This window comes from Cygnus atratus, chromosome 4 (genome assembly GCF_013377495.2).
Source record: "Cygnus atratus isolate AKBS03 ecotype Queensland, Australia chromosome 4, CAtr_DNAZoo_HiC_assembly, whole genome shotgun sequence".
NCBI classification, from domain to species: domain Eukaryota; kingdom Metazoa; phylum Chordata; class Aves; order Anseriformes; family Anatidae; genus Cygnus; species Cygnus atratus.
This window is the reverse complement of record NC_066365.1, coordinates 61,894,045-61,908,420: the sequence shown is the minus strand read 5'-3', so window position 1 is coordinate 61,908,420 and position 14,376 is coordinate 61,894,045. Positions and strand designations below refer to the sequence as shown.

Below are 14,376 nucleotides of genomic sequence, written 5' to 3'. Positions count from 1 at the left end.
ATATCTCCCCATTTATAATAAATGAGACATAGGTAGGTCACAAACCAAAGACAGGAGAATATAAATATTTTTGTGCAGTTCTTTACTAATGGTTTTTGCGGTAGCTAAAAGCAGCAGAGCTAAGGAGAGTCGTGGTAATTCCCTTGGTGTTCAGTTGGTCATGAAGAACCCCCCCTCCTGTGCTGCTGTATGCCACAGGACTTTTCTGGCTCATAAGATCCTGCCAGGCACTCCTTCAGAGACATTTGTACTACACCCAGTCTCACCTGAAGGGCTCCTGGATAGGTAATCATATTATTTAGGTATGCTTGAATAACCCTGGGTTTAAGAACTGCTGTACTTATTGGAATAGAATACCATTATGTGTATCTAGCCCCTCAACAAGTATTACTAAAAATACAGAGAAAATATAAAGGCAAAAACATTTATTTAACAGATAGCAAAGTAGAACAAAAAATAAAGTTGCAAAATATGCTCTGCTAAAACTTGACAAATACAGCCCCCAGCTGTTCTGGCATCCCAGCTGGTCTGTGAGCTGCATGTCTGAAGATGGAGCCACCTAAAATGGCCGTTATGAATAGCCTGAAATTGTTCTTCAAGTGAATGTGGCACCAAGTTTCCCATGAATAAATAAATACCATCTGCCTGAGAACCACAATCTTTGCTTTCCGTCCCCCTTCAAGGCTACTTTAATAACACTTTTGGTAGAACTCTCATTTCCAGCTTCTTATTTGTTCTGGTTGACTGTCTTGTTAAAAAGACAGCGGTGTGGCTCTCCAGGCAAGTCTAGGACAAACAGTAATGGCACAAGCCTACTTAAGATTTACAATTCACTGTCCTGTGTTTTCTGGGGAGTCTTCTCACCTGACACCCAGCTAACCAGAAGAATCTTGTTGCCTACCTCAAACTTCATTTCAAGGATTTCAAAGCCCTACTGGAAGGGCTCAAAGACCTCTTGATAATTGAACAAATAAATGTATTATTTACACTTTCTTATGGACAATAGCACTGAGAATTCCTGGAAACTACAGACATTTGTCTCTTGTCCTCTCTAATAATTGATAAAGAGTTCAAAATTACTTAAAAAAATACTTTATACCAGTTTGGGATCTCTAGTTCTGAAAAGTTCTCATGTGCAATCATGATGATAAATCAGCCCCCAATGATAAGGAGAAATATGATAAGGAGAAATACTGAAGCTTGGACTCAAGAGCTCTGGTGTACTTAAGTACTGCAGTTAATATGTTAACTGCAAACCGTTTGTCCCATTCCCATGCAACTTGTGTCCTGTCTGCCTATGCTTCAGATGAAATAGCTCATGGTCTGTAATGTCACTGGAAAACACTTGTCCTTTTATAAGTTGGGCTAGGTTGCCAGCAGTGAACTGTGGGAACTGAAGGCCTAGAAAATGATTAATTCTGCTATCAGTGCAACAGAAACAAAGATAAGCAGTAACAACTTGAGTACTTAAAGAATATGTAGGTGTTCCCCACAACTCATTAGCTCGAATCCTACATCTCTGCATAAATCACACCCTTTGTGGAATTCAGAAGCTCTCCCACACAGAGTCAATGTTCTTTCAGTCCTTCCTGCTCCAGTTCTTGGTCTTTTATCTTGCATAAGCTAAAGTCATCAATAAAAGTAAGATATAGGAGAAGTTTTTAATCAGGGTAAAAAAACCTCATTTTTGTAAGACTAACTGCAAATCTGAGACAGGTCTGCATAACAAAACAATTAAGAATCAAACATCAGTTAGTTAAGCAAGTTCTTTTTTATTTAAGTGAACTGGCAGCATTTTCTCAAATTAAAAATAGAAACTTTTAAAAATCTACAGTTCTGAACATTACATATACACATTATGCTACATACTGTCAGTTAGAAATGTTTCCATTTATGACCTAAAAATGAAAAATTTAAGGTTATTCCAGATTAAAGACTGGTATGACTTTTCAACATTTCTTTAAAATTATTTGAATGATTTCCAGGATTATCCCTCCTTCAAGCTAGTGAATTTCACTGGAAACAGTTAGGAATACTGATATGCAAAGAGACACTATTTGAGATCAATATGCCCAATTATTTCACACTTTGTAATGTTTTACACTAGTAAGATAAATACTTGTGGCTCTTTTGATTAATTCTGCTGTTAACTAATTCAGCAACACAACTGTATGCCAAAATTCAAGGCAATAATGCTAGAATAGAAATTCTAACTCCAGTTGCTGAACGTGTCTGAATTTCAATATTGGAAATCATATTTTGAAATTATTTAACAAAAATAGTATCACTGCCCCCCAAAGAGGCACAGCTCAACAGTGATACTGTTAAGGATGTTACAGAAGTGGGTGTGAACAGGGAAAAGGGAGTCAGAGAATGTAAAGCATTCTAAAAATCACCAACATTTTGACACCTTTCATGCGCTTTTTGGGTACTACTGAACTCTAGAAAGCTTAGCTTTTTTGCTGTATTAAGCATTACACATACTCCCAACCCTCCCACCCAAACACGATTTCAAAACAAAAGTCTCCCTTTTAGGTCTATGCTGCAAAAAAAGCACTAAAAATTAAATCATAATTAAAAAAAGGAAGAAAAAATGCAACTGAACTTTCAGAGACAAAGAGACACTGTGCATCCCATTACAATTAAAATTTAGTCCAAATTGTTCATTCAAGAGCACCAAATAGCAACACTGATCATGCTGGTAAATTCATTTGTGAAATGTATTATACAATATTAAAATCTTAACTAAACACTCATAAGTTTTAAGAAAAAACATATATACAAAAGTCTCTGTATACAAAATGTATTTTTATGTAAACGTGTATGTACTGTATTTAACGCATCTCAACAATTTAAAATAAGAACTTGGCCAATTGTCAGAGGACTAAGCAAAGTCAGTTAATCTAATTAATTTATATCCTGTGATGTAAGATAGAAAGCCCAGTGTAAAAAAGTAAAAAACAAAAAAACGTTTTAATTCAAGCCTTGAACAGTGGTATTTGAGAGGCAGTGCCCTGGTCACAAAATATCCTGTACAGTAGTTTATGGCATAACATTCAATAGTACATTTGTGATTTACAGTGCGGGTCACATAAAACAAGTGGCTCAGTATTTTGAGGATGAACGTAAATGCCAATACGCTTGGTAGAGTAACAATACAGTCCCAAAGAAGAATCTTGAGCCTCATTTCTATAGCCTGGAAATAATCACAAAAACAATTCAGGAAAACTTGATGAAGACACAATTCTAATGTAATTTAACCAGAATGAAGGCACAGATTTTCATATGAACACAAATATGGTTCAATAGGTTTTTAAAGTTATTTTTAAATCTTACAGAATTCATGTTACTGAAAGCAAAATAGTCTTAAAAATAGGAAAGTAGTAGTAGGTCTAGAATTGACTTTAAAAGCTTATTGCTTACCCCTTAAAGTTTCCAGTATCTGTTACCACTGTTCCACAGAGCTATACAAAAAAGCAAACAAACAACACAAATCAGAATCATAACTTTCTTTTGTCCACAAGCAGAACAGAAACAGAGTGTCTAGCTATAAGGTGAGACAGGCTCATTCGGCACAAAACCTCTCTCAAACTTCCACTTATTTAATGAAGAATTTTTCAAGCAAGAGAAAATAGTTTTCTGGTTTACTCCACCAACCTCTCCTCTTACCTTTGTTTTAGGATAGAAAGAAATGCTTGGGTTACCAATTCAACACCAGCCTTCTTTGAAGAGCCTAATCCAGCCTCCAATTTTACTCTCCCAAAGTGGTGTCTGCATTTGAGGTTATTTATGCCTTTAACACTTGCTTTAACGTGTGTATCACCTCTATGTGAGGTATCTATATAAGTGTAAACACACCTCATGGATCTCCTACTTGTATTTACATGTCTCATATTTATAGAGAGATTTGCATCTCCTTTTAGCAAAACAATCCAGCTGGTTCCCAAAGAAAACTATGCAAAAGTGCAGGTGTACAGAGATCCATTCACAGTCAGATCTCCCAGAGCGTCTAAAACCCTTGCAGGAAAAGCAAGGATCACTTAAAAATAAATAAGACCCTGAAGAATAAGACCCTACTCGTATGAGAATCCTGGACTAAGGAACCCAATGCATGTATCTAACATAATCAGCAGTTTTTCAAATGATTTCAGTTAACTCTTCAGAAGAAAGTATTGCTTCGAACAGAATTCTTACACCATATTATGGAAGGCTATTTTGAGTAACTATTAAAATTTAGAAAAAGGAAGTCAGAACTGAACTAGTGGCTTTAAAAGATTCTTTTATGTTAATTTTTAGCTTATTCAGGAACACTGTATTAACTATTAATCAGTTCCTGAAATATCATGAAAAACATGCTCTAAACTTCAAGATTATTAACATTCATGTTAAAGATTCAAAGATCAGAAAGGGACTTCTAAGGCCTGAGCAATTATTAGTTTCCTCTTATGTAAAATATCAAAAGTCCTGAAATAGAGTTCTTAGATGTGCCAGTGGAGATTAGTTTTGAATTAGATACCTTGTAGATTTATTTAGGGAATCCTTAAACTGCAGCACAGATCATGACAACCCTGATCATGTCACTGAAAACATTGTTATATATAAATACTTACTTTAGAAGGAAAAGTGGAAAACAAATTTGGTCACTAAGTAATTACTGTCCAATACAGTTATAACAAACAATAATATACAGCTGATGCAGCCACAAAATCTGGCAAGATTTGCAAACTTTCAGCTTTCTTGGTATTTAATCATTGAAAGAACAATGCTATCCGATTTGTCTGCCAGCACTCAGCCTGTATTTTCAGTCATGTAGTTGTAAGTTAAGGCACGGAGAGCTACATATCTTAATTACAGACTACAGCCTTCCTTAAGCAACTCATATCTTGCAAAACATTAATATTAGAGTTGTAGGACACCCTATGTTATCCATACAGAAACTGAAAGTCTCACAACTAGCTAAGGTCTTACAACACAAGAGTTGGAGACAGAAAAGAACACAAGTCTCCTGCCTTTTAAATCTAACTTAAATTTCTTGTTCTGTGATGTTACCCTAACTCTACCCATGCGGAAACAGCCATTTAATCTCTTCATGTTTTCTGCATATCCTGGATCATCTGCCTTTTGCACAGCAAAAGCTCTTCACTGCATCATCTAAAAAAATGTAATATAAGCACACTTATTCTGGTGACAGAGCAAATGAGCAGTTAAATGCTATGCTTATTTGCAGAGTCTCTAAAGCTCCTCATTAGAATTTAGGATGATCAGAAGTAAGAGCTGATTTTATAAAATTTAGCTTTTGTGTTCCATGCATTGCATAGGAAGAACATACACTAATTAATCAGTTTGTAAAGTTGCACCTGCTTCTGTCCTAGATAATATAAAAAAGACACACTCATTACAGACCAAAAAAAAAAATCAGGAGCAAGAATGCATCCCACCCTATCACTTTCACCTGCTATCAAAATATTTTAGTATGTTTACTAATTTAGGACAACCCATTGTGCTAGATAAATACCTAATTATCTGGATTTTACGTCCAAATTTAGGCAATTCCTTTGTTACGTTGCTGGAGATTACAATATTTATTATGTAAAGAACATTTAAGAAATATAAATCATATGGCATTTGTTATAGTGAATAATCATGCAAGAAACAAATTATTAAGTGATTCACTTCAAAACGTGCAGAAAATTAGATAGGTGATTAATATATTAGATTAAGCAAGGACATGAAGGCATGCAGTTTCAGACTTGGTTTACCTTGTAATAACAGGATTGTGTATACCATATAAATGCTCTTTATGATAACCATTATTACCATTTTCTGTACTGTAATAAAATAAATACACCAAAAAAGACCATGTTAACTACAAGATGCACTATGTACAGTATGGCTTCCAAGACATGTACATGGACGATGGTCTTATATGCAAAGATAAACTGTTTTTGTACAGTAGAAGATAACTTTTCCTTTGTAACAGTTAGGAGCTATGGAATAAGTATAACTTTACACTTTTTGTATTTTAATATTCTCCAAAAACTAGTTATTAAGATATTCCTGTTGAGTTGGATACTCTAATATAAAGTCTAGTGAAACAAAACGTGTTACCTCTGTTGAAGTAACAAGTTATATTAAAAATAGAAACCCTCCCACCTGAATAAAATAATTTTACCAAATACCAGCAAAAATGTCTTACTTTTTCATGGGTATAGTTTCGACACTAAAAAACATAAAAAAGGAGGAGTCATTAACTAGACAGTAAAATAAGTGATTAACTTTAGCTGTACATGCCTGTTTCTGCTCTACTGATTTCTGAATGTGTAATGAAAAATTATCAGTGTGAAATTTGAGAAATGCAGTGCACAGGCTAACTGAAGAATGAGTAAAACAAAGAGCAGAAAAGAAAGTAGTAAAACCAAAACTGATGGGAAAATATGTAAGAACAGTTATCATAAAGTAAAATGCCAAGTCCCTGAGACAGAGGAACTGCAATTGAAAAAGGAAACATTGGTTAGGAATAACTAAGACAGTAAGGAAGCAAGTAGTTACTTCAAGGAGATTACAAAGCACAGTTCACCTAAACAGATAATTTAGAAAAGCTTAATCAGTTGCACACGAAGATATTTATATAAAGGCTGCACATAAAGCTCTGAAGACCTCATTCTGAAGTCACCTCTTAAAGTCAGAGCTCGCAGTATCTACAGAGTCACGGCAATTTAAATTTGCCAAAGTCTACCTGCATGAAGCACTTTGCAGGCACCAACCCAAACCTGCAGTATTTCTCAAAAACGTGCATTGCTAATCTGATAGACAGAAGATTTAAGGATTATAGCACCTTCATGTGAGACACCAGAAAAAACATTTAAACCCATTTGCCATTTAGCTTGACTAGGAGTATATACTTACTCATCATACACATCCTCTGTATCCATTCTACGATAGTATTTGGAGAGTTTTACAGCAAAAATTATGGCAGGAATTAAAAATATTGAAGAGCCTCCCAAACCAAACCAGAAGGTATTCTGAAATGAAACAAAATCCAGGAAAAAAAAAAGATCACAGAGCACGGTTACTAAAAGACTCATTAGAAACTAGTTTAAGAGGTCTCTGCACTGAAGCTCCTTATACTAGCATGGAACAGGATAAGCTATTCTCCACAGTCGATGTGAACTAAAGTAAGAACACCACTATCTTACAGATGTAACCAAACAGAAGACTGTCCAGAGATGCTCAAATTCTGAAATTCACACATGCATAATGTCTTAAGTAGTTATTTTAACTTAGTCAGCCTTGAGCCAGAAAGTAATTTTGTCTCTCAGCATTAATTTACGAGCGACATTTTTCCCCTTTTCTTGCTATTTTAAATTAGTATCTGTGGTTCTTGCAAAAATCTGAGTTTCCAGCACTTTCTCAATGTGCATTTTAACTTGTTAGCTGCAACCTGCTTGCATAACTACTTGTATTATCACACAGATGAGCTGAGTTATCATCAGATGTTAGAATGATGATTTTTCAAATTTGATTTGTATCGCCTGGAGGCATTCTGACTTGTATGTGACTCAGATAGGTTCTATCATCACAAAAACCACGATCCATCTACCACTAGAAGCTTAGTTGCTTCTCAAAGCCCAGAAGCTCTGTAACTTACAAGACAATCCATGTGTACAACATGATTCTGGCAAGTTAGAAAATTTTATGGCATTATCAAGGTCAGAGTAGCTTTGACTGGTTACATACACTTACAATTAGTGTGACTGTTACCCAGCTGAAATTGTGGTACAGACAAATAGTAGCTAGGAGATGTTTTAGGTTATTTCCATGCATGTGGTAGGTTATTTTATTTTTAATATATGCTGCCCTCTCTACAAGCTCTCTTGCAAGACAAAAAAGCCAATGCTGCCCTTGCATACTGCTGCAAGTCATGCTCAGTCTCCACTGAGCAAGAACGATTCAGTCTGCTACAAGTCAAATGATAAAAAAATCCATTTACCTCATTCAGGTAAATTCTAGATTCTAGAAACGATACTTGAGAAATTTTTTCCTCAATATTTCTCTCTCTCTCCCCCTCCATCTTGAGTTAGAAATGGTTACTGCTAAAAACTTCAGATTTTTATGCTTTTCTATTTCAAGGAGGTTCGGAATGATGCAAGCTGAAACCCATCCTTTCCAAAATTTAGATTCCAAATTAGTAGTAGTGCATTTATTTCACAATTTAAGTTTGAAAAAAATTTACTCAGAAAAGTTGATTTTACAACATTCTTGCTAACAGAAGCCTAAGTTTAATGGAAACATAAAACAAGTTCAGCACTGGCTGATACAGATTAGAACATTTTTCCTTGAATAACTTTGGATGTGATCCTTTATTGTCACACTTCTGAATGGTCTAGCCAGAATAACTGAATGCAGATTTTTATTCAAAAAAATTTCTGACTTGATGCCCCAATTTTGAGAAACAGATTAAGATTTCTTACCACAGAATCAGTTACATAGCTGCATAAAAATATATCTACTGCTGTATCTATCACATTGGCAATAGGCTTGCATGCTGCTACCTCCATGGCAATCTGAAAAACATTAAAGAAAACAGTTTGAATTACCTAACAGATTCAAATAAGAACCTCAAAAAATTTCCTACAGCTTTAGTAAACAGCTACCACTTACTAAATTGTTCTCTCTCCCCCTCTCCAAATTCACATTAAATTCCAGTGGGATGTGCTATCAAATGAACATAAATCTTTAAAACATCAACTCAATTTCTCAAAGACTGCAGCTAAAGAAAGAAGAATAAAAATGAGATGCTAATGATACCATTTTAAACTAAGCATGCTCAGTACAACATTAGCACAAATGGTAGATTTCGGGCTAGCCCTGGAAAAAAAAAAGTATACTAAATTGGCATTTTATTCCAATCAATACTACTCATCCTTTCAATTCTACTTCATACAAAATTATTTACAGAAGACAAGTTTGCTCCTTCCTACTGAGCACAAATATCTTACAAATTGAAATTACAAAACATACAATCAACGTAATTTTTCTGTTATTACTATTTAGCTCCTTTTTGGTTTCAAAAGCAGCTTCACTCAATGAAGCAAATGCACCTTACCGACTCTTTCACCCAATCAATGTATTGCTCGAAGTAGCCAACTATGGTGTCCATGTACTTTTTTGTTTCCTAAAAACAGACAAAAGTAAGTGAACCTCTATCTCCATGATACGTTAAATGAATGTACTTAAATCAGATAAAACTTACCTGGACAATAACTAGAGAAGCATTGTTGTTTATGAGAAGCTGGGCAGCATTAACAGCGCTAATGACATTTTTCACCTTAACCTGGAGGGGAAGAAAAGGTGTTTAATATAAATAAATCCCTTTCAAGCTGTTACAGTGGTTCCGCAGCCACTGTATGTGATAACCTATTCTCTTGATAAATCCGTAACATTGTCTTGTGAACACCGGACAAATTATGCAATTATGTTCTGCCTAAGGATTCATGACCACCTGACAAAAAACTTTCACTACTACTGCTTCCTTCCTCTTTTAGGTATGAATGGCAACTTCTCCTGGAACCTATATAACAAGTTTATATACTAGACCACCTTTCTCTTCCATTTTTGTTGTCTTAAGAGTAGAGATACTTTCATCTCCTGGTCTCAGTATGGTGCAGGCAGTAGCTGCTACTTGAAGAGGAAACTGGCCGCCCTGGATAAGCTTCTACACAGCCACAGCCTCACAGTGTTTGGCTGATGCTGCAGAAGCAGGAAGGTAAGGACTACAACGCTAAAGAGACAGGGCCCAGTTGGAGCTGGACATTGGACATGAGCTGGTTAAGAATGTGAATCACAAAGCTCTTGTCTCGGTTGTATTTTCGAGTTTTGTTTCTTGGTTGTTCCCCACCTCCAAGTTTTGCTTTCAGTGACTCTAGAAAAAAAAAAAAAAGGCTACATTTTTACTAGCATGAATAGCACTATACATGGAACTTTACTCAAGTTTATTTTACCACCTGATAATTAAGTTTGGAATTCATATTTTAAAAAAGATTCTTTTTTTTTCCTCCTCCTCTAAAAGGAAGGGAACGGCAACACAGAAAAAGCTGAGCAGAGATATCTAAGACCTTTTTACTACCTCACTGCACTACAACCTCTTCCTAATAACAGGACAGCCAGAAATAGTAAAAGCTGTATTGAAAATATGTCCTGTATATGTGGCAAATGGATTTAAAACACATTAAAATGCTTCTGTTGCCAGAAAGAAAACCTTACCATAAGTTCAGATGATGTCCTCTTCAGAAGCCTAATGCTCTGATTTAAAGTGCTCTAGTAGAAAACAGGGAAAAAAAAGATAAGTCATCACTAGAGGTAAGAGCCTACTTGTTTCAACACTATATGTGTGCTTCAATTTTGTATAGATGATTTTGTTTCTAATATAACATATCACATTTTATGTAGTAACAACAGTTGTATTAACTTAAAACAAATATATTGTGTTTTTAACCATTCATGTTGGTGATTCAGTATTTCACCAACAGCACTAAGTAGCTATAAACTGTGTACTAGAAGACTTCAAATTAACTCAAATTAGTAACAATAAACTGGGAAAGATTTATTTGGGGGAAGAAAGAGAGAACAGAAAATTGGAACTGGGTGTTCAGAGTACAGCTTTGTATTTTGTGGTATTATTGTATATACAAATATACAATATTTGTATATTGTGCAGTTTCAGAAGGGAAAAAGCACTTACCCTAGCTTTAACATATTTCTTGACAGTCAGTTTTGTAAAAGGAAAAAGAGATGAGAATTATTAGGAGTTAATTAGAAAGAACAGCATAGAATCAGAGGCCTAGTGCTTTTTTATGAGGGTTTTGACAGGGGCAGAAATACTTTATCTGATGCTAAGATAAAATAAAAGTCTTCAAGTTATGTAGAGGAAAAAACAATAGCTAGCATGTACGAAATTCACAGCTTGATACAAATCAGTGTCTGGAAAACAAACAGTCAGAAGAAGCCTTTTCACATCTTTAACAGCATCAACAGAAAATATTTTTCTTTGGCTCTAACTACGACTGTCACAGCTTCAATTCCAGTACTGTTAAGTGGTTGCTGACTCCATGAAATGTGTGAAAGTCATAACTACATTTATTACTCAAGACAAATGATAAGGAAAAAAGAAAATGGGTGATTTAGGATTAGAATTCTGGAAAGTTCTTCCCTGTTTCCTCTTTTATTCACATATAACCACAAATATAAATTGGAAAAAATGGGGCCATGATTTCAGGCAGTATTTTTTAGGCAGTATTATAAAGTAGTAGCATCCCACGTATGAGAACTGTTTATTAAATACAGACTTTAACCAGATTAATCTTCCGTGACAATACAAAAGTAACTTGTGCATATATACTAGCAAGTTCAGCTTTCTAAATTGTATTCAAGATTCAGAGATTCATTTTTTACATATATGTTTTAATATTGCTTTAATATTTTACCATAGCTTGCTCTAGTGGAACAACTTGCTGGTTATGAATCATCCGAATATTGTTTGCATGTCCTTTTAAGGCATTTTCCAGTGCTCCTTTTGGCTGCAAAAAAGGAAATTATGTAGTATTGTTCAATACTTTCAAAGCTTTCAAATAAAGCAAAAAAAAAAAAAAAAAAAAAAGAGCCACAATGAGAATTAGACATTATAAACTGCAGGGCAGCTGATGCTAACAACAGGCCATGGCAAACTGAAATCCTCAACGCAAGGAGGGAAAAAAAAAAAATCGCCATATTAATAATTCAAACCTCAGTAACCAAAACATATATATTAAACTGCTTCTCTGGCTGTAACATTATCAGCAGATTTAATGGAAAATTTTCACAGAGCACACTAAGTTAGTTTAAATACAGAAGAGGGAGCACACCCCTTGCTACTCTCCTCTCCTCCGGCACGTCCCTGGTGCAGGGGTGCCCTCCTCTGGAACGAGCATTTCTCATTTACAGAGGCTCAAATACTTTTGCTGTTTGCAGCGTGGACACAGCCACTAGTCATCTGCTTTCTGAAGGACACTGAAGTTTCAACATTTTCAGTCGGTAAGCTGGAAATGAGTCTGTGAAAGCTATTTTTCCTTTTAGTGGCTTCCAAATTTCAGTCAAAAGGTCAGCTTGTGCCCTGATTTTAAAGCCTGGATACCCACCTGGAGCTCACACTTGCAAAATGCCATGAAAATTCAATGTATTTCGGAGAATGAAATCATTTTCTATTTCCTCTTGGTGGCAAAACCAACTGGTTCCCTGAACGCACACTGCTAACTCCATTTCAGAAGTAGAAGAATTTTAGTCCAAGACAAAACATAGACCTAAACCTGTTTTCTCAAAGGAAATCAGATTTCTCTGCTTTCACATCATTCAATCCACTGTTACCCCAACACCACTTTCAGTTAGCAGGCTTGCTTGCCTTTCCTCCTATGAAACTTCTTTTCCTATTTTGGGACTGCTGCCCTTGGGGAACATAGGTACCTACAGGCCCATTTCCACAGGATACAGTTATAAGGACTCAGAAACTGCTGGGTTTGCAAGAAGAGCTACCCTAAACGCAAGCCCAGGCTCGTGTAGAGATGAGACCTCATTCAGGAAACGGGGTTTCAAGATGTTTTATTTGGGGTACCCTAACAGTACAACTTTCTACTGAGAAAAACTGCAGATACTTTTTACTGTACTGGCAAATAGAGAATAGGAAGGGCCATCATTTCATTTCGTCGAAAACATACTTTGTCAAAATTAGATTATCTCATGAAAAGACATGCTAGTCAAATACCAGAAGGAACAAATGACAGTGCGAATGGCTGTACGAATTTTGCTTCTCTGCTTCTGTACAGTGGAAATTACTTTTTCTGCAATGCCTATTACAACAGCGTCTACACTGGAAAAGAGAACAAATCCCAGTGCAGCACTGTAATTGAGAATGGCAATGCATCTCTCACAGTACTTGTTCCTCTCCACTGCTGCCATCCAATCTGAGAGAACCATCCTGGTGAAAAGTAGGAAGACATTTTCCTGGTTAGACCTATGCCTTTTAAAAGCCAGTTTTATCTTTGGGGTGCATACTTCTGCAACATTTTTCTAGGTCCCCCTGCAGCTTTTTCCAGCTTTGCCTATTCTTTTGACAGCAGTCTGCCAGGGACTCTGTTCTGTCTTGTGATCCTCTTTCCAAACGAGAAGGAAAACAAACCCTTGACACCTTTACCCAATTTACAGGTATAATGACTAAATACTAAGAAATATACATACTGTAAAGCCAAACAGCAAAAGACCATCATTTTTAGCTGTATGGCCAGAAGGCTTTGATGCTCAAACACACGTTCGCTTCCTGAGAAGTGTTCGTGTGAGCAGTCATTTCATGTTTTCTGTTCTAAGAGATAAGGGTGCTCGATACTGTCGGTAAGGCTACAGAGCAGCTTCAGCATGCTTTGTGCTGACAAGCTGGATCCACTTACCTAATAATGTCTGTGGGCAACATTGCTCCCTCCTCCACAGCATGACCCCTTGGTTTGATGCAAGTTTTTTTTTTTTTAGTTTCCTTTTTTGCAGTGTTAAAATGTGTATTTAATTTTGCGCAAGGTGCCAGAAAATGCAATCTATACACTCAAAGTTAATTAATTCCAAAAGTTTTTAATTTATTCTTTAATTGATTGTTCCTGTAAGCTGTAAGAGCTATCACGATAATAAAGCAGAATTATAAAATACCCTTGGAAACCACCATCAATTTTGTAACAATCTAATATGTTGTATTGTGTTGTTTTTTCGTTTAGTCACTTTATATATTACACTGTATAGCAAGAAAGAACTAAATACATACACTCTGAGAGGGAACACATTTAATATTGTATTTTTCTTTGTCTTTTATATGAAGAAATTACTCAGCCTGATCGATTCTCACTTCCAATGCTTCCTTTAGATTCTGCTACAAAAAAAACAATGAAAAAACAATCTACCTGCACAGTAGATTTTCCTTTACGGAGCTATGCAAAATGTACCTTTAAAGAGAAATCTCAGAGGCAATTCTATTAAGATATAGCATGTTGAAGAACCTCAGCTTTCACTTAGAAAATAGCCCCCAAAACAAAAACTCTCCAACTGTACAACCTTCAAAATGGTAGAGAAAAAACTGAAAATGGAAGTGAAGTGTGGCCAAAGCTATTGGTATCTGTCCAAGTCAGCAGACAACCTAAATGAGCAAACAGACCAAGTGTGACTCACCCACTGTGCTTAAAGAGGATGATAGCCACAATACAAAAAAACGTGGGCAGACTACCCCCCACATGAGTACAGGTCTGGCATTAAAAAAAAAAATAAGGAACAGGTGTGATCAATTTTTGCAAAAAGCTGGAGTAAACATAC

At 35.8% G+C, this 14,376-nt stretch overlaps 1 protein-coding gene across 4 annotated transcripts in view; it reads right to left on the bottom strand.

Annotated features, from left to right (window-relative positions):
* Window positions 1–3,445: 3,445 nt before the first annotated feature.
* The window catches only part of PROM1 (prominin 1), a 55,589-nt gene continuing 44,658 nt past the window's right edge, over window positions 3,446–14,376 (bottom strand). For 2 of the 4 annotated variants that reach the window (XM_035568988.1, XM_035568987.1), the window contains 8 exons: window positions 11,484–11,576; window positions 10,264–10,317; window positions 9,254–9,334; window positions 9,107–9,175; window positions 8,472–8,564; window positions 6,907–7,022; window positions 5,760–5,828; window positions 3,446–3,464 (listed from right to left, as the gene is read on the bottom strand). In XM_035568988.1, the coding sequence (XP_035424881.1) occupies window positions 3,446–3,464; window positions 5,760–5,828; window positions 6,907–7,022; window positions 8,472–8,564; window positions 9,107–9,175; window positions 9,254–9,334; window positions 10,264–10,317; window positions 11,484–11,576 (594 nt within the window). The remainder of the gene's footprint in view (window positions 3,465–5,759; window positions 5,829–6,906; window positions 7,023–8,471; window positions 8,565–9,106; window positions 9,176–9,253; window positions 9,335–10,263; window positions 10,318–11,483; window positions 11,577–14,376) is intronic. The other 2 variants (XM_035568989.1, XM_035568990.1) reach the window with 1 other exon arrangement.